Source organism: Saccopteryx bilineata, chromosome 4 (genome assembly GCF_036850765.1).
Source record: "Saccopteryx bilineata isolate mSacBil1 chromosome 4, mSacBil1_pri_phased_curated, whole genome shotgun sequence".
NCBI classification, from domain to species: Eukaryota; Metazoa; Chordata; class Mammalia; order Chiroptera; family Emballonuridae; genus Saccopteryx; species Saccopteryx bilineata.
This window is the reverse complement of record NC_089493.1, coordinates 242,288,701-242,306,349: the sequence shown is the minus strand read 5'-3', so window position 1 is coordinate 242,306,349 and position 17,649 is coordinate 242,288,701. Positions and strand designations below refer to the sequence as shown.

Sequence of the window (17,649 nt, the reverse complement as noted above, 5' to 3'; positions counted from 1 at the left end):
TATTTGGTGGCATATAATTTTTCATAGTATTCTACAATAATTCTTTGTATATCTATGATGTCTGTGGTGATCTCTCCTCTTTCATTTTGGATTTTATTTATTTGAGTCCTGTGTCTTTTTTCCTTGGTGAGTCTTGCCAAGGGTTTGTCAATTTTGTTGATCTTTTCAAAGAACCAGCTCCTTGTTTTATTGATTTTTTCTATAGTTTTTCTGTTCTCTATTTCATTTATTTCTGCTCTGATTTTTATTATCTCCTTTCTTCGGCTGGTTTTGGGTTGTCTTTGTTCTTCTTTTTCTAGTTCCTTAAGGTGTGAAGTTAAGTGGTTTACTTCGGCTCTCTCTTGTTTGTTCATATAGGCCTGAAGTGATATGAACTTTCCTCTTATTACTGCTTTTGCTGCATCCCAGAGATTCTGATATGTCGTATTTTCATTTTCATTTGTCTGTATATATCTTTTTATCTCTGCGCTTATTTCTTCTTTGACCCATTCATTTTTTAGAAGTATGTTGTTTAGTTTCCACATTTTTGTGGGTTTTTCCCCCTCTTTTTTGCAGTTGAATTCTAGTTTCAAGGCTTTATGATCAGAAAATATGCTTGGTACAATTTCAATTTTTCTAAATTTGCTGATATTGTCTTTGTGGCCCAACATATGGTCAATTCTTGAGAATGTTCCATGTACACTAGAGAAAAATGTATACTCTGTCGCTTTGGGATGAAGTGTCCTGTAGATGTCTATCATATCCAGGTGTTCTAGTATTTCGTTTAAGGCCACTATATCTTTATTGATTCTCTGTTTGGATGACCGATCTAGAGCCGTCAGCGGTGTATTGAGGTCTCCAAGTATGATTGTATTTTTGTTAGTTTTTGTTTTAAGGTCAATAAGTAGCTGTCTTATATATTTTGGTGCTCCTTGGTTTGGTGCATATATATTAAGGATTGTTATGTCTTCTTGATTCAACTTCCCCTTAATCATTATGAAATGACCATTTTTGTCTCTGAGTACTTTTTCTGTCTTGTAGTCAGCATTATTAGATATGAGTATTGCTACGCCTGCTTTTTTTTGGGTGTTGTTTGCTTGGAGTATTGTTTTCCAGCCTTTCACTTTGAATTTGTTTTTATCCTTGTTGCTTAGATGTTTTTCTTGTAGGCAGCATATAGTTGGATTTTCTTTTTTAATCCATTCTGCTACTCTGTGTCTTTTTATTGGTAAGTTTAATCCATTTACATTTAGTGTAATTATTGACACTTGTGGGTTCCCTACTGCCATTTTATAAATTGCTTTCTGTTAGTTTTGTATCTAGTTTAATTCTTCTCTTTTGTTTTTCTATCATTTGTTTTTGTTTGTTTGTGTTCCATACTTCTTTCCTCTGTTGCTACCTTTTTTAAGTCAAGTGTTTTTGTGGTGGTTTTTTTAAGGGTGGTTACCATTAAGTAATGAAAAGGGTACCTACCATATTCATTGTAGTACCCTATCTTATAAGTATTTCTGCACTTCATCATCCTTTGCTACTGTTAATCTCCATCCTCTCCCCCCTTTTTTTTCCTTTGTTGTCACAGTTTAAGTTTGGTTTTATTGTGTTCTTGGTGGAGCTGTTACTTGTGGTGTTGTTTTCTTTTGTTCTTTGAATCTGGTTGGAAAACCCCCTTTAGTATTTCCTGGAGTGGGGGCTTTCTGTTGATAAATTCTCTCATCTTTTCTGTATTTGTGAATGTTTTTATATCTCCTTCATACTTGAAGGATAGCTTTGATGGGTATAGTATTCTTGGCTGAAAGTTCCTCTCTTTCAGGGCTTTAAATATTGGGGTCCACTCTCTTCTAGCTTGTAGAGTTTCTGCTGAGAAATCTGATGATAATCTAATAGGCCTTCCTTTATATGTTGTACTCTTCTTTTCCCTGGCTGCCTTGAGAATTTTTTCTTTGTCATTGGTTTGTGTCATCTTTATTATGATGTGCCTTGGAGTGGGTTTGTTGGGGTTAAGAAAACTCGGAGTTCTGTTTACTTCTTGAATTTGAGGCTTTAGTTCCTTCCACAGGCTTGGGACGTTCTCGTCTATTATTTGTTTGAGTATATTCTCCATTCCATTTTCTTTCTCTTCTCCCTCTGATATACCTATTATTCTTATGTTATTCTTTCTGATGGAGTCAGACAATTCCTGTAGGGCTTTCTCATTTTTTATTATTTTTGAGTCTCTTTCTTCTTCTCTCTGTTGTGCCTCAAGTTGTTTGTCTTCTATTTCACTAATCCTATTTTCAATCTGGGCTGTTCTGTTAGCTAAGCTTGTTACCTCGTTTTTCAGCTTATGAATTGAGTTTTTCATTTCTGTTTGATTTGTTTTTATAGTTTCAATTTCCTTGGTAATATATTCTTTGTGTTCATTGAGTTGTTTTCTGATCTCCCTAAATTGCCTTTCTGTGTTTTCTTGTATATCTCTGAGTATTTTTAAGATTTCTATTTTAAATTCTCTGTCATTTAGCTCCAAGGCTTCCAATATGTTAAGTCTTTTCTCCATAGATTTTTCCACATCTATTTGTGTTACCTCTCTTTCTTTTGTATCCATAATATTCGATTTCCTCTTTCTTATCGGCATCTGAGGGTGGTCTTATTGATAGCACTAATTAGAATTAATAAAGAGTAAAAAGAAAAAAAAAAAAAAAGGGTAAAACACCCCACAAAAAAAAACAGTAATAATTTATTATTTCCCCCTTTTTTTCTCTCTTTTCTTTCCCTCCTCTCCCCTCCTCAGGGAAATATCGTGCCTATAATGGAGGGCCTGATTTGGGGTGAAGAGATCAAGGGGCAAAAAAAAAAGGGAGTAGGGACCTACTAAATGCAAAAAAAAAAAAAAAAAAAAAGGGAAGAAAATCTTAGACAAGCATAAGATGATTTGCTTGTAAGTGATGGTCAACTAAGAGATATAATGAGAGGGATAAGAGGGAACCAGAAAAAAGGACCAAAAAAGAATAATAAAGAAGAAAAAATAAAAATAATAAGTAAAAATCTGTTGTATTAAGTGGAGCGAAGACTAAATACAATGGAGACCTTGGGTTGGGAGGACCCAAAATGCCACAAAAATAAACAAACAAGAAAAAAAAATAAAAACAAAAGCAAAAAAGAGAAATAAAGCCAAAAAAAAGCCATGAGTCCCAAATTAACTAATTTGTTCGTGATTGAGGATTATATGGGAGGAAAGTAAAATGAGAAAAGAAAAAACGAATAGAAAGGAAAAAATAAGAAAAAGAGAAAAATGAAGGAAGAAATAAAATAGGAAGAGAAAAAAACAAAATAAAGCAAGACAAAAAAAACAAAACAAAAGAGGAGAGAGTGAGAGTTAAGTGTTTTGGAGTATAACCTTAAAGGAGGGTGAGGATGAAGAAGAAAAATAAAATGCAACACTCATGAGTAGTGTAGTTCAAGAAAGGGGAAGTATAAGATGGGCAGAGAATAGAAGGACCGAGGTGGAGGAAATAAAGGCAAAAATATAGAAGAAACAAACAACAACAACAAAAAAAAATTAGTGGATCAAGTTGTAAAGTCTGTGGGTTTTTCTTGATTTTGAGAGGTTAACTTCTTCCTTTTTCTTTTCTCTCCCTCTTCCTGGTCAGTGACTCTGTACCCCAGGCTCTGCCCCTGTGTCACTCTTAGGTAGGGATTTGCAGTTGATGGGATTCTATGGCAATGTCATATAATTGGCTTTAGTCTTGCTGGAAGTAAAGGCTTGTTGGCGTTTGCAAGGTTCAACAATGAGAGAGTTTGCTTTCCTGGATTCTCTCTCCTAGTCCCCCCTTTCTGAATTAGCAGCCTGGTGATCCAGCTATAAGGCTGCAACTGCTTCTGCCTGGGGAGTAAGAGGCTCAAAGAGCTGGGAAATCCCCACTCTATCCCCACTCAGTGCAAGGCTTTGGGAAAGGCTCTGAGAGTCAGGGCCTCCAGTGTAATCAGGCGGGGGCGTTTAGTTGGACCTCTCAACCCAGGCTTTCCACACTTTGTAGCCTGTTTTTGCAGGGAAGAAGAGGCACCAGTCTCTGCTTACGACTAGTGTAGTATAGACCTTATTATCTGCCAAGTCCTTCTTGTTAGCGTTTATCCCTGAATATGGAGGCTCTATTAATCAGAAGTTGCCCCCGCCCCTTTAGCGAGAGGCACTAAAAAATATCACGCCTCTTGTCTTGGATCGCTGAACTGAGAGAGATCTTATCAATTAGAACCGAGGGTGCGCAGATTTCATGGGTTAAGCTAATTTCAGTGATTGGGTCGCAGCTGTGTTTCCGAAGGTATTTTAGGCTGCCTGCGCATGCCCCTCCCCCAACGCTTGATTGTTAGCTTGAATGGCTGGGTGAGGTGCCCCGCCCATGGAGAGAATCTCCCAAGCCTCTCCCGCTTGCCCCGCCGCTGGCGGCTGGACCGCACCAGGCGCAGGATAATGGAGCCCCCTGGGTGTGCGGGCCAGCAGGGCGCCCTGGGCGCGTGGAATGGCCAAGGCACGCGCGCGAATGGGGCGCTCTGGGCACCGGTGGCCGGCGACCCCCACTCGCAGTGTGCGGGCCGCTGGGAACGTCAGCGGTGCTCAACCGGACCGGGCGCGCGCGCGCGCGGCTGCTCGCGGCGACGGCTGGGGGGGGGGGGGGGCTCGCGGTTCCCAAGTATATGGGCTGACTCACCACAGGCGCACTTCCTTGCGGTTTGAAAGAACGTCCCTGTGGTAGATTTCTCCACACCCTCGTCTCTCAGATTCAAGTGATAACAGTCCTTTCGCTATCAGTTTGTGTGGAACTCCGGAATGCTCCGAGGATAAATTTTTCTGTTTCTAGTTGATAAATTTGTTGTGATTTAGGGGAGAGCTGTCGGACGCGCTGCTCACGGCGCCATTTCCCTTTTTTTTTTTTTTTTTTTTTTGTATTTTTCTGAAGCTGGAAACGAGGAGAGACAGTCAGACAGACTCCTGCATGCGCCCGACCGGGATCCACCCGGCACGCCCACCAGGGCCAACGCTCTGCCCACCAGGGGGCGATGCTCTGCCCCTCCAGGCATCGCTCTGCCAAGACCAGAGCCACTCTAGCGCCTGGGGTAGAGGCCAAGGAGCCATCCCCAGCGCCCAGGCCATCTTTGCTCCAATGGAGCCTTGGCTGCGGGAGGGGAAGAGAGAGACAGAGAGGAAGGAGGGGGTGGGGGTGGAGAAGCAAATGGACGCTTCTCCTATGTGCCCTGGCCGGGAATCAAACCCGGGTCCTCCGCACGCCAGGCCGATGCTCTACCGCTGAGCCAACCAGCCAGGGCCAGCAGTGTGCTTTCTGACACTTCCTGGCTCTGGTCCCCTCACCGACTCCTACCTGGATCCGTGTTTTCCTTTGTCTCTGTTACCTATTCTGTCCCATTTTGACCCACTCCTAGCAGTGTTTCCTCCTGGAGAGGAGTCCTGGGTCAGTCTTGAAAGTTATAGGGAGTCGCTGCTCTAGCCCCTTCAGATCTTCCTGTGTGTGTGCCCCTTGCTCGTTCACTCTGGGCTCAGCAAAACCCCTGCAGTTTTAGCCACTTTTCTCCAATTGACCCTCTCCACTTTCCTGTGTGAACTTCCTGGTTATCCCGGGTGTTTTCGGTTGTCAGGTCTGTCCTCCTGCTGCTGCCCTCTGCTTTTGCCCATGCAGACGTCATCCAGGGCTGGTGGATGGTGGTGGTTTGTCACTACCTGCTTGGATTTCGTTGCTTAAGGGGATGCCTTGTTTCTAATAGTTGGGTTGTGCTGTGTGTAGGTGCTTCGTCGGTTTTTATGTGGGAATTCAGAGACTGAAAAACCAGGTTGCCAGAGTCATCAGTCTAGAACAACATATGGAAAGTTGTGCAACCCCATGTCTCATAATCATAGACTGTTTGAATCGGGGAGGAAAGACCTTTGTACTTGCGATCATCTGCCTCCACATTTGACAGGCAACTCAGAGAAGTTAACCTGCTTACCAAGGTCAGGTGAATAGCTTAGCACCACAGCCAGGATAAGGCCACCAGTGTTCTTTTCTCACATGGGATGGTAGGCAGACAAAAATTTCCAGTTTTAACTTAAATATAAACTTTACTTAAGATATTTTCTTTTTTATTATAAAAGTAATAAAAATGTGATAGAAAAAAAAGGAAAATAGTACAATGTTTTAGTGATAGGTGGTAGTGAATTAAAACATTTTAACACTTTTTATTTTTTTATTTTTTTTTATTTTTTATTTTTTTTGTATTTTTCCGAAGCTGGAAACGGGGAGAGACAGTCAGACAGACTCCCGCATGCGCCCGACCGGGATCCACCCAGTATGCCCACCAGGGGGCGATGCTCTGCCGCGACCAGAGCCACTCTAGCGCCTGGGGCAGAGGCCACAGAGCCATCCCCAGCGCCCGGCCATCTTTGCTCCAATGGAGCCTTGGCTGCGGGAGGGGAAGAGAGAGACAGAGAGGAAGGAGGGGGGGTGGAGAAGCAAATGGGCGCTTCTCCTATGTGCCCTGGCCTGGAATCGAACCTGGGTCCCCCGCACGCCAGGCCGACGCTCTACCGCTGAGCCAACCGGCCAGGGCCACATTTTAACACTTTTTAAAAATACTTTTATTTCATAAATGTTTTGAGAAAGGGGTTATTTTTTCATTAAAGAAACATATACAATGAATGGTGTTAAGTGACTATAAAGTGTTTTCTACTTTACAACCCTCCAAAGCCAGCTGTTGTTAATAGTTCTTATCAGTGAGATTTAAAGAAAAAGAAATAGGAGGGGGAAAAAATTTTGGAATGCTTTTAATGGGAAATAGTCTTGGATTTTAAAAGGCGGTCAGGAAGGAATTTCTGAAAATTTAAGCCTGCAAAGATAGAGCAGCTTGTGTAGAGGATAGTAAGAAGATAAGGGACAACTTTTTCTCTGCTGTGTCAAAGACTGATTCATTCCCTTCTGACTGACATATGGTCAAGAAATTCTCATGTCATTGTTTTCGATGGTTGGTTTTACTCCAAATGACAGTAGTCACTTCATAGTGCCGTTCATTTTTGCTTGGCTGTGTTTGTATACTAACTATAGTTTAAAATTACTCTCTGTTCCTTTCACTGAAGATGTGTTCCCAGTTCAGATACTGGGACCCAGGGAAGAGAACATGAAAAAAAAAGTCAGCCTTGCCAGTCTCATACCTTTTATAAAGATGAGGTTTAGGCGAGGAAAAATACGAACAGTGGAATGACTGTATCATGCTTTCTGTGCTGTGTGCCTCGGTAAATGATTCATGTCTGAGGCCTGACCAGATTTTGGAAGAGCAAGTTCATGTGAAATTTATGCTCTGTAGCTTTAGTAACTTTTACCAGCTCTCTAAATATGTATTACAGAGCTACAATTAAACTGAAGTGTAAAATGCAAATTTTATGTATGTTCCTCTGAAATAATCAAAACGAGCTTCAGCATCTGTTGAGTAATTATTAGTGGTAACACTGGCTGCATAGAAGAAGGCTCATAATACATGGTCATGAGATCAACCTGTTGGTAGAGCTTTGAGGATATGGATGGGAAAGGAAGAGCTGAGAAAGGAGCCCCAAGTCAATATGCTGAGGAAGACAGAGTACTTCCGGATTAGTTTTCCACAGCTGTGTAGTAAATTGTCGCAAATTTCCCAACTTACAACAGCACACATTTCTTATCTGACAGTTTCTGTGTGTCAGGAGCCCAGGTTTTGCTGCGTGTTTGCAAGTTTTTCAATCAAGGTGTTGGGCAGAGCTGAAGGCTCATCTGGAGGGTCGAGTGGGGAAAAGTTCACTTCCAAGCTCTCTTCTCTCATTGGCAGAATAATTCTTTGTGGTTGTATGATTCGTGGCAGCTTGCTTCCTCAAAGCCAGCAATGGGGAAAAAGATTCTAGAATAAATCTCACAAGACAGTCTTTTATAATGTAATTTAATTATTGGAGTGACATCCAATTACCTTTGACACATTGTATTAGTTAGAAGCAAGTCATAGATCCTGCACAGACTCAATGAGAGGGTATCAAAGGCTCAATACAAGGAGACGCAGGAATTATAGGGGCATCTTAGAGTCTATCCATCACAGCTCTCTGGGGACTTTGACTAGTAGCATCACTATTAGCTTATATCAGTAGTGATAATTACCACATTTCTTTATCTCTATTTGTGCCAGGCAGTATGCCAAGCATTGCACATGCTTTATCTGAGTTCTCACAATGACCTCCAGTATAGAAACTATTACACATCCCCATTTTGCAAATGAGGAAGTTGAGGTTTAGATAATCTGAATGTCTTGCCCAAGAGTATTATAGCCGGAAAGTACCAAGAGTCAGGATTTTGTGAGATTTCATAGCTATATTAATCCTGTATTGTCTCTTAAACTGCCCAGGTTGCCCTTAGCATCTAGAAGAGACCTGGAAGGGAGTGGAGCATGGGGCACAGGTTAATCTGGTTTAAACATCCTTACCCTCCTAAGTAAAACAAGTACACAAACAAGAGCATGCATTCTCACCAACATTCAACAGCCCCGTGGCGGAGCAGCCTTGTGGGAACTGGCTGAGATCATACCGTACGTAGAACAGACTCAGTGGTGCTTTCAGCATATTTGTTCTTTCTTTAGTATTGGCAATTATTTTAAATTAACTTACTGTATTTTTTATGTACTACAGAAGGAGATATTTTAAACAAACTTATGAGCGCCATGGAATTTAGTCAGTCATCATAAGGAGTTCTTTTTAGAAGCTCTCCATCTTTGAAAAGTCTTTTGAATTTTCTACCTCTTGGCTTTAAGGGGGAAAACACATAAACAATTTCTATTAGATGTAATGGAGAGAGTATGTTCTCTTTCTTTGGAATGCGAAAGTTAAAGATGTAGTTTGCACACGTTCTCTTTGTCAGGACCTCCCCCGCCCCATTCCTTTCCTCTTCGTTTATGTGCTTCGTTGGTAGGCTGCTCTGGCTCTTTTGTTTATTGATGGAGTTTAGTTTGTGTTGAGCGTCTTTGTTTAGTTGGCTTGGTTCCTCCCACCTTCTCAGGAGAACCTGGGCAGGGACTGAAAATGGGGATAAGTAGTTAGTTGGTTGCGATCAATCCAGTGTGACCCTGAGAGAGCAGCATCACTTCTTAGCCTATTTTAAAAGGACGTGGAACTGGCCCCCCCTCCACAAGATGGTGGAGAGGGTTAACAAATTAATGATGGCATTGCATTCTTCAAGAGTGGAGCTCATAATGCTCTTAGGTTTGACAGCTGAGACTAATGTGATGATTAAAGATCCGTGGCCTCTGTGGAGTAAGATAAAACCCAGTGAAGAACATTAACAAAACCATAAAGCTCCTTAGCCTCACCACATTGCACAGGGTTTTTCCAACAAAGGCTCAAGGTCTTGGGCTGGTCTGTCTCAGGGCTGACTCACGGCTTTACCTCTGGTTGCACCAAGAGCAGAAATGAGAGCCTAAAGGGCTTTATTCTTGGTGGTTGTAATGATGATGTTGCTTGTTTTTATTAAACATTTTGCATATAGGCAATTTTATTGATTTATCTGGCTAGACAGAGTATCTACGGAGATATTTTATTTTTTTCATCATCATGGTAGGAGAGCCAAGACCTAGACAAGGAGCTTAGGGTATATGCATTAAGTCCGATGAAATTCAGGATAGAAACAGTTTCCTCATTTAATCTCAGCCTTTTTCTTTTCCTTGCTTTTCAAACTGGAAGTCTGTAGTTTTAGGAGAAATCCACACTCCTAATGATACTGACCTCCAGAAATTCATGGCAGGCAAGATGCGGCAACCACAGGCACTCTGGCTTTGCTGCAGTGTAGAATCAGGCACAAATTGGAGAAGGGAGAGCACTGGATGCAATTACCAGTAATAACTGAAGAAAAGCAGTAGCATGTTGTATGAAACCATGTCTTATTTTGTTCAGCTGAAATTGTATGGGATATTTCTGTACAGAAGAAGAAAACAGTCCTTCACTTGTAAGTTCTTTTAGAAGAACCCGCCCTTGCTCCTTGTTAAGAAAGTCGTCGTTGAGTAATTAACTCTGGTGGCTAACGCTGGCTTGCTGGAAGCTGAAGGGACTTAGAATTCTGTGCCCCCTGCGTCCACTTTGCTGTCTCGGTGCTCCCAGGGGTTGAGGAGAGAGCTTGTAGGGTTTCCCAGCTCTCATCTGGTCTGTTAGCATGAGCTTCATTATTGCCCAAGGTTCACCAGAAGTGATTCGGAGCAGGATTTCGAGGTGGGACATTCTACCGCCACTTGAGATCTTTAGGAAAATCGTAGAGAGGAGACAGGTCAGGGAGATGGGAAGAAGTAGAGAGGAAAAAACTGTGGCTGCAAAGCTGAAAACTTCAATGGCCTGATGATACAAAGAGGAATGAGGGAGTTTTTCAGAGGGTTTCTGCTTGTTACCTGGCAATTAAATTGGTCACTTTACATTCAGACTGTTTTTATCTATGAAGTGGTTGCATCAGCAGGATATGCAGTACTAATAACCGCATTTTTAGTGGTTTAAAGCAGTGGCCCTCAACCTTTTTTGGGCCATGGACCAGTGTAATGTCAGAAAATATTTTCACAGACCGGCCTTTAGAGTGGGACGGATAAATGTATCACATGACCAAGACAAGTGTCAAGAGTGAGTCTTAGACGGATGTAACAGAGGGAATCTGGTCATTTTAAAAAAATAAAACATTGTTCAGACTTAAAAATAAATAAAACGGAAATAATGTAAGTTATTTATTCTTTCTCTGCGGACCAGTACCAAATGGCCCACGGACCGGTACCGGTCCGCAGCCCAGGGGTTGGGGACCACTGGTTTAAAGTACAAAAGGTTTATTTCTCCCCACTAGGAGTTCACAGGGGCTGGTGGGAGACTCTGTGGGCATTGCCCTCACCCATCCTCCTGCACTGATGGGCCTCTACCCTCTGGACTGGTGCCAGCAGCCACTGCCTGGGGAAGAGAATGTGGCAAATCCCACATGAGCTCTTAAAGGCTTTTAGTCAAAAATAGTGTATATTTACTCAGATCTCATTGGTCAAAATAAGTCACATGGCCACATCTATCTTCACGGGAAGTGTGACCTGCCCCGGTGCAGGGTAAAGGTGAGCCAGTGTTGGTGAAGGCCCCTGCTGGCTACCACAGGGGTGCTGATACTTATATGATATGCACCCCACATGCTCGTCCTGGCACAGCCTCACATACATAAGAAAATACTGGTTAGAAAGGGATATCATTTGAAAAAAAATTGTGTTAATAGATTATGAAAAAATGGATGTCTCTTTGTCATTTTTGAAAAATGTCTATAATGTGTTAAAATTCTAAGTTAAAAACTGAAAAATTTGTGCAAACATTAAGCGGTAGTCAGCAAAGTAATAATACCCCTTTCTCCTCTATAGTTGCCACCACTGTGTTATCTTCTTGAATGAGGCTCTGCTGGGATACCTACCATAGGTGACCCTTATATAGAGGTGTGGTGTCCAGTTCGACCTAGCCTCTGTCCTTATGAAGGAGTCGAAATCACATACCTCCCAGGTCGTGGAAACTCAGGGTGGTGAGAGGCGCCGGCTTAGTAACAACACGAGTGTGATGACAGAATTGGTTCTCACTTCACCTGGCCAGTCCTGCCTGGTGGGAGGTCACCAGGCTAGAAGGCACAGAGCAGCTTTGTCTGTCCCGGGTGCCACCCACTCATCTCCTACTTCTCCTGCGCTGAAGTGCCACATTCCTGGGGTTGGCTCTTGCGAAATTTAATGGGAGGGCTAACAAGAGTGTTCTGTTGGTTTCTTTTGGCTCCTGCAGGTGATGACTTGTTTCTTCCTGCACCGTTGCCTTGTGGGAGTTGCTCTGCTTTCCCCTGCACCACGGCTTGGAAAAGGCCATGGGAGTTTCACTCAAGTTGGAGATCAATGCTTCGATATATCTTTGGCTGCATACAATGAGTGTGCACAAAACAGGGAGACATTTAATGATATACCTCAAGTGGTCGTTGATTTATATAGATGAACCTTAAGTAATGTTTTCTCAACCGCTCATTCATCTAGAGGCTAGGAGATTTGATCATTATTTTCCAGTACTCTCTTTCCACTGGGAAAGGAATCTTCAAGTACCATTCCACCGTCTCCTCTCCCCCCAGCCTCCCTCTTCCATGCTTTTATTCTCCAGTAGAGCAGGCCACCTGAAAACTGGGGCCACAGTTCCCTTCAAAGTAGGTGTTATAGTGACCGCAGCATGGCACCTGGTACAGTATCTTAGACGTTATGGGAAATCAGGACATATCTAATCATTTTAGAGGAAGAATATATTATAGAGGCTTTCCACCATTTTTTAAAAAGCATACTTATGGGAAAATGTAAGACTGTAAAAGAGAGGTATCTTTGCTGTCAGCTAAGAAATTTCTTCTCTGATATATTCTTGTCGTTACTCCCAAGTGAACCTCTAAGTTCCAAATACACATTATGAATCTCTTTTCTTCTTTCAGCTATAAACGCTTCTCCATCCGACTGAATCATCAGGCTTCCTGTTGTCTCTTGTCCATAATCTCACCAGCTCTCATGTTCTTGTTATCCAGGCATCGCCCATCTGATCTGTGTGCAACCTGGGCAGCCCCATGGGATCTTACCTTGTAGGCAGCTCATGAGAGTTAACAGGGACGCCCAGAGTTGTCTCTTGGTGGCTATAAATTGGTCAAATGCCTTTTTCTTGTATAAACACTTGTACCTCTTCATTTTTAAGTGGGTATTGCAGTTTCTTGTTTGCCTTAATGGCCTCTTGACCTATAAAGACTGTAAAGAAGCAAGAATAAAGGGGACTTAACAGGGAGAGAGAGCTCATTGAGTTTGGAAGGGGAAGCATCTTGTAGTAGTTAGTAGCCTTAGCTGACTTTGGAAAGCGAAGAGGAAGAGCCAGCAAGATGGCAGTGTGGGAGGAGTTGTGGCACAGACGAGACCCGGTCTGGCCAGGCACTATCCTGTAATTATTGTAGGATCTGGAATCAGTGACCTTTGTATGAGTGTCAGCTACATATGCACATGTACATACCATACACATGTTCATACGTGCACACATACAATTTGAAGATGGGAGTAAAGACCCATCTTCCAAAGCCCATGGGTAATTCTGCTTGGATGGAGAGGAATAGCATCCTGTTGTAGGTATCTTCCAGAGAAATAGGCTTTTTCAGATATAAAAAGACGTTATCTTTGAGACATATCATTTTGTGCACGTCTGTTTCTTTTAAAGTGTGCTGGATCATGGATGAAAAAGGCATAACTTCACGGAAAGCGTATTTGTGGCCTGTCAGAGACACATTCTGTTTAGGAAAGCTTCCGTGTGGATGTGCCTGTCGCTCCCTCTTAACCCTTTGCCCCTGGGTTCCATTTGTTTCCTGTGTGTTTGACTTTGAGTGGCAGTTCCTGGGCGTTTCAGGTTGTCACTAAGAACAAAAGTCATATTACTGTTTCTCTAAAAGTAACTATCTTGCAAAAAACCTGTGATACAGCTTTCATCCACCTATTTGCATCTGCTCTTGTTTCTGGCCCCCGGGATGTTACTCACATCCATACTGATCAGGCAGTGGTTCAGGGTCCTCTTCATAGGAATGCTCCCTGCCGGGATTTATACCAACATATTTATCAGACCTCTTTGCTGAGCACTTGTTTCATTATTGAGATGGGCTTAGTGTAGTGTTCTGCCTGTCTCTGAAGGCATTTACTCCTGCCCAGTAGCACCTGTGTGTTACACCATTGGGAGCCTAGCAGAGGTAGCGAGGGGCACAGTGGAGGTGGCAAATGAGAAGTCTTACCCTCGCCTGTCTGCCTCCAACCCTGGAAGTACAAAGCTGGCAAGTACATCTGGCTCTTGGCCTTAGGAGAACCATGCAGAAAATGAAATAAAAATTCCTCTGCTGGACAGGAAATTAATCAGGCGGAATGTAGCAGACAGGAACATATGCTAGACTCCTTGTTCCACCACCAGTGAGTGTTCTATTATTATGTAAATGAGACGGATGCACACTGACTTGGGGGCAGTTGTGAAGGAAGGAGAGAAATGAAGGAGGTGAACAGGTTCCTTAGGATTTGAACTCTGGCAACAAAAATGTTTTTATAATATCTGCTGCCTCTTAGTCTATCAAGCACTGAGCAAGGGAAGCTCCTCAGCCTCTCTTGTCACTGTTTCTGCAAAGCAGCCTTCATGACAGTGTGGTACATTGTGATTTATTCATTCTATAACACTTCTGGGTCATCCAGGCTGAACCAGGCCGTGTGCCAGGTGCTGGGGCTAAGTCATCAAAACGCCCTGTGCCTACTGTCCAGGAGGTCAGAGCCTGATAGGAAAATGCTACAGGAAAGCATTAAGCCTGCAGAGAACCAGCCAAATAAGAAATGGTGTCATATCACTTAGGATTCTTGGGTTGAAAAGTAACTGAAACAGAACCCGGCAGATTCAGCAAAAAAGGAATGAATGGGTAGATGGAAAACTGATCAGCCATAAGGGAGCTTGGGCAGGAAACTCTGGGGATATACAGAGCAAGAACTAAGCAACAGGCTTGACCAGGTGGTGGCGCAGTGGATAGAGCGTCGGACTGGGATGCAGAGGACCCAGGTTTGAGACCCCGAGGTTGTCAGCTTGAGCACAGGCTCATCTGGTTTGAGCAAAAGCTCACCAACTTGGACCCAAGGTCGCTGGCTCGAGCAAGGGGTTACTCGGTCTGCTGTAGCCCCATAGTCAAAGGCACATATGAGAAAGCAATCAATGAACAACTAAAGTGTCACAATGCGCAATGAAAAACTAATGATTGATGCTTCTCATCTCTCCGTTCCTGTCTGTCTGTCCCTGTCTATCACTCTCTCTGACTCTCTGTCTCTGTAAAAAAAAAAACCCAAAAAACCAAAAACAAAAATCCTAAGCAACAGGAGCTTCAGGACCCTCAACTGGTGAATTGACTCCATGCCCCCTGGGTTCATTCACTCAAGGCTCAAATTCCCAAAGCAGGCCCTGGCTGGTTGGCTCAGTGGTAGAGCATCAGCCTGGCGTGCAGGAGTCTCGGGTTCGATTCCCGACCAGGGCACACAGGAGAAGCGCCCATCTGCTTCTCCACCCCTCCCCCTCTCCTTCCTCTCTGTCTCTCTCTTCCCCTCCCGCAGCTGAGGCTCCATTGGAGCAAAGATGGCCCGGGCGCTGAGGATGGCTCTGTGGCCTCTGCCTCAGGTGCTAGAATGGCTCTGGATGCAACAGAGCGAGGCCCCAGAGGGGCAGAGCATCGCCCCCTGGTGGGCGTGTTGGGGGGATCCCGGTCGGCCACATGGCATGCGAGAGTTTGTCTGACTGACTCCCCATTTCCAGCTTTGGAAAAATGCAACAAAAAAAAATCCCCAAAGCAGGTATCTGAAGGACCTCGCTCGGGCACGTGCCCACTCCTTGGCTAAGGAAAAGAGGAGACGGGTAGCCCCACAGAGACTATGCAGTGGCAAAGGGATCTTTCCCCAAGGAGAGAATGAGTGTTATGGGGCGAGAACACAGATGTCTACCAGGGACACTGTAGGAGCGAGGTGTTGGTGAGCTCTCGGGCTTGCTGGTCAGTGAGCAGGCCTGGGTTTCACTTTGGGCGTGCTCATCGTGGAGGTTGGGATGGTTTGAGGCCACAGAACTTAGCATCACTAGCCTACAGGTGCTTCACTTCACTGGCATGTCTTCCCTGCTGTCTCGATTCCAGTGTGAGCAGTCGCACCTGATGAGAGAGCATGAGGATGTGCAGGAGCGCACGACGCTGCGGTACGAGGAGCGCATCACGGAGCTGCACAGCATCATCGCGGAGCTCAACAAGAAGATAGACCGCCTGCAGGGCGCCACCATCCGGTAGGAGCCCCGTCTGCCTCTGCAGGCCGTGGCCTGGGGCTTGGAGCTGAAGGCACCCCTGGGAATTATAACGATGTTCTCTTTGTCACTAAGACTTTTACAGTTGGTAAAATATTTCCTCTTTGCTTTCCCCATTATTATTCTGTGCTGGTTGAGGGAGGCAGTCTATTGATAAGGTTGTGGCATCGGAAGTTGAGTGAGATAGGTGCTTTATGAACAACTTCTAACTGGAGCCTCTGTATCTGTGAGACCAGCATCCCTAACATGCCTTCTGTTCCATGGGGGACTTTGAGAGATTTAGGAGTGAGGCTTATAACAAAGCATTATGTAGACTTCTAGATACTCTAATAATAATTTTAATTTACCTCAAGTTGATTGACCAACATTGACTTAGCCTCTTACAGATTCCTAAGGTGAGGGCAAGATTTGATCTGTCACTAGTGAAAAGGCGAGTCTTAATATTAAGGGACTGCTCTTCCATGCCCATCAATCAGTTGGCCCCTAAGCCTCCTGCACACACTTGGTGTATCCGCTCTGCTGTTCAGAGGAGAGGTTTGCTTGAAGTGACTTACTGAGCCAAGGATGAGAACAGTTATCTTCCTGCCTGTGCCCCGAAGAAAGCAAATGTTTGGCACTTCCTTTACGGAGAAAGGTGCTTTGTTCTCAGGATGTTGGCACAAGCCACAATTACAACAGTTGTAGAGGCAGCTACTTTAAACTCTCCAGAAGTCCTGAGTTGGAAGAAACCTTTGATGCCTTTTGTTCCAATTCTGAGAGTTATAGTAATGACAGGGCTACTTGATGAGGGTTCTGATGGGCCTGTGTTTCCTGGGCAGAATCATGGAAAAATTTGCACTGAACTGGAGCCACACAATAAATTTCATATTCTAATTTAGAACCTCAGAACTTTTAAATTGTATCCTGGTCTTCAGAGTGATTGTAGGTTAGTAATGCATGAGCAGAGAAGAATTTTCTGCCCAAAGAAACGATTATAGCAGATTTAAAGGAGGCTGACAGGGAACATTGGCAAATTTGTAATTTTCATTAAACCATGTTGCACTTTAAACACCTGAAGATGAAGGCAAATGGGCTCAGTGAGTTGTGATAAAAGTGCATCACACATCACCTGAAAACTCAATTTCAGGAGGTTTAAATTGAATCTACTGGCCAAACTGCTTCATGTAGAAAGACAGTGAGCTTCTTGACCGTAAACATTTATCAGTGCCTTTTATTGGAAGGAAAATTGCATCTGTGCAGATGTCACATTAAATCCTGCCAGTTTTCATTATGTAAATGACTGACCCCTCCTTGAGGGGACTCCCTGAAGGGCTGGAAGACATGCACACTTGCGGGCCCGTTAGACAATGCTCTTCTTGTCCTCTGAACTCCAGCTGCTAAGGCGTTGCCCCAGCGCCCAGCACACCAGGAAACTGGTTTGCCCTCAGGTGCTGAGAGTCTATGGTAGCTTCCATGCGGTAGCAGCCAGATATCTTGGACGAACCCTAACTGCCCTAGCATAGCCAGGGTCCAGAGTTGATTGCCATAGTAGTCATGTACAAGTCTGATACCTTACAGACTTCCTTGTGCTTCCATCTGGGTCTGACTTAGGAATTTACTGGAAAAGCTAAAAAAAATTATTAATAAGGCACTAGTTTATATAAACTATGATATATCCATACTTAAGCAATACTGAATTGCTTCAGGAAAGAAAATGACTATCTCATAGTTTTAAATTTTTTATCTCAGGTCCCATTTAGAAAATCAGGGACCTTCTAGGGCTGCCTTAGAATATTGTCACATCGTTGATATACTTAGGGCTAATGCAG

The 17,649-nt window shown here is 43.6% G+C and overlaps 2 protein-coding genes across 4 annotated transcripts in view; both read left to right on the top strand.

Moving 5' to 3' along the window:
- LOC136334176 (uncharacterized) overlaps positions 1–17,649 on the top strand; it is a 399,355-nt gene that overhangs the window by 26,146 nt on the left and 355,560 nt on the right. The window lies entirely within an intron of this gene.
- Positions 1–17,649, top strand: part of MCC (MCC regulator of WNT signaling pathway) — a 550,138-nt gene that overhangs the window by 405,530 nt on the left and 126,959 nt on the right. For all 3 annotated transcript variants that reach the window (XM_066274073.1, XM_066274074.1, XM_066274075.1), the window contains one exon: positions 15,681–15,823. In XM_066274073.1, the coding sequence (XP_066130170.1) occupies positions 15,681–15,823 (143 nt within the window). The remainder of the gene's footprint in view (positions 1–15,680; positions 15,824–17,649) is intronic.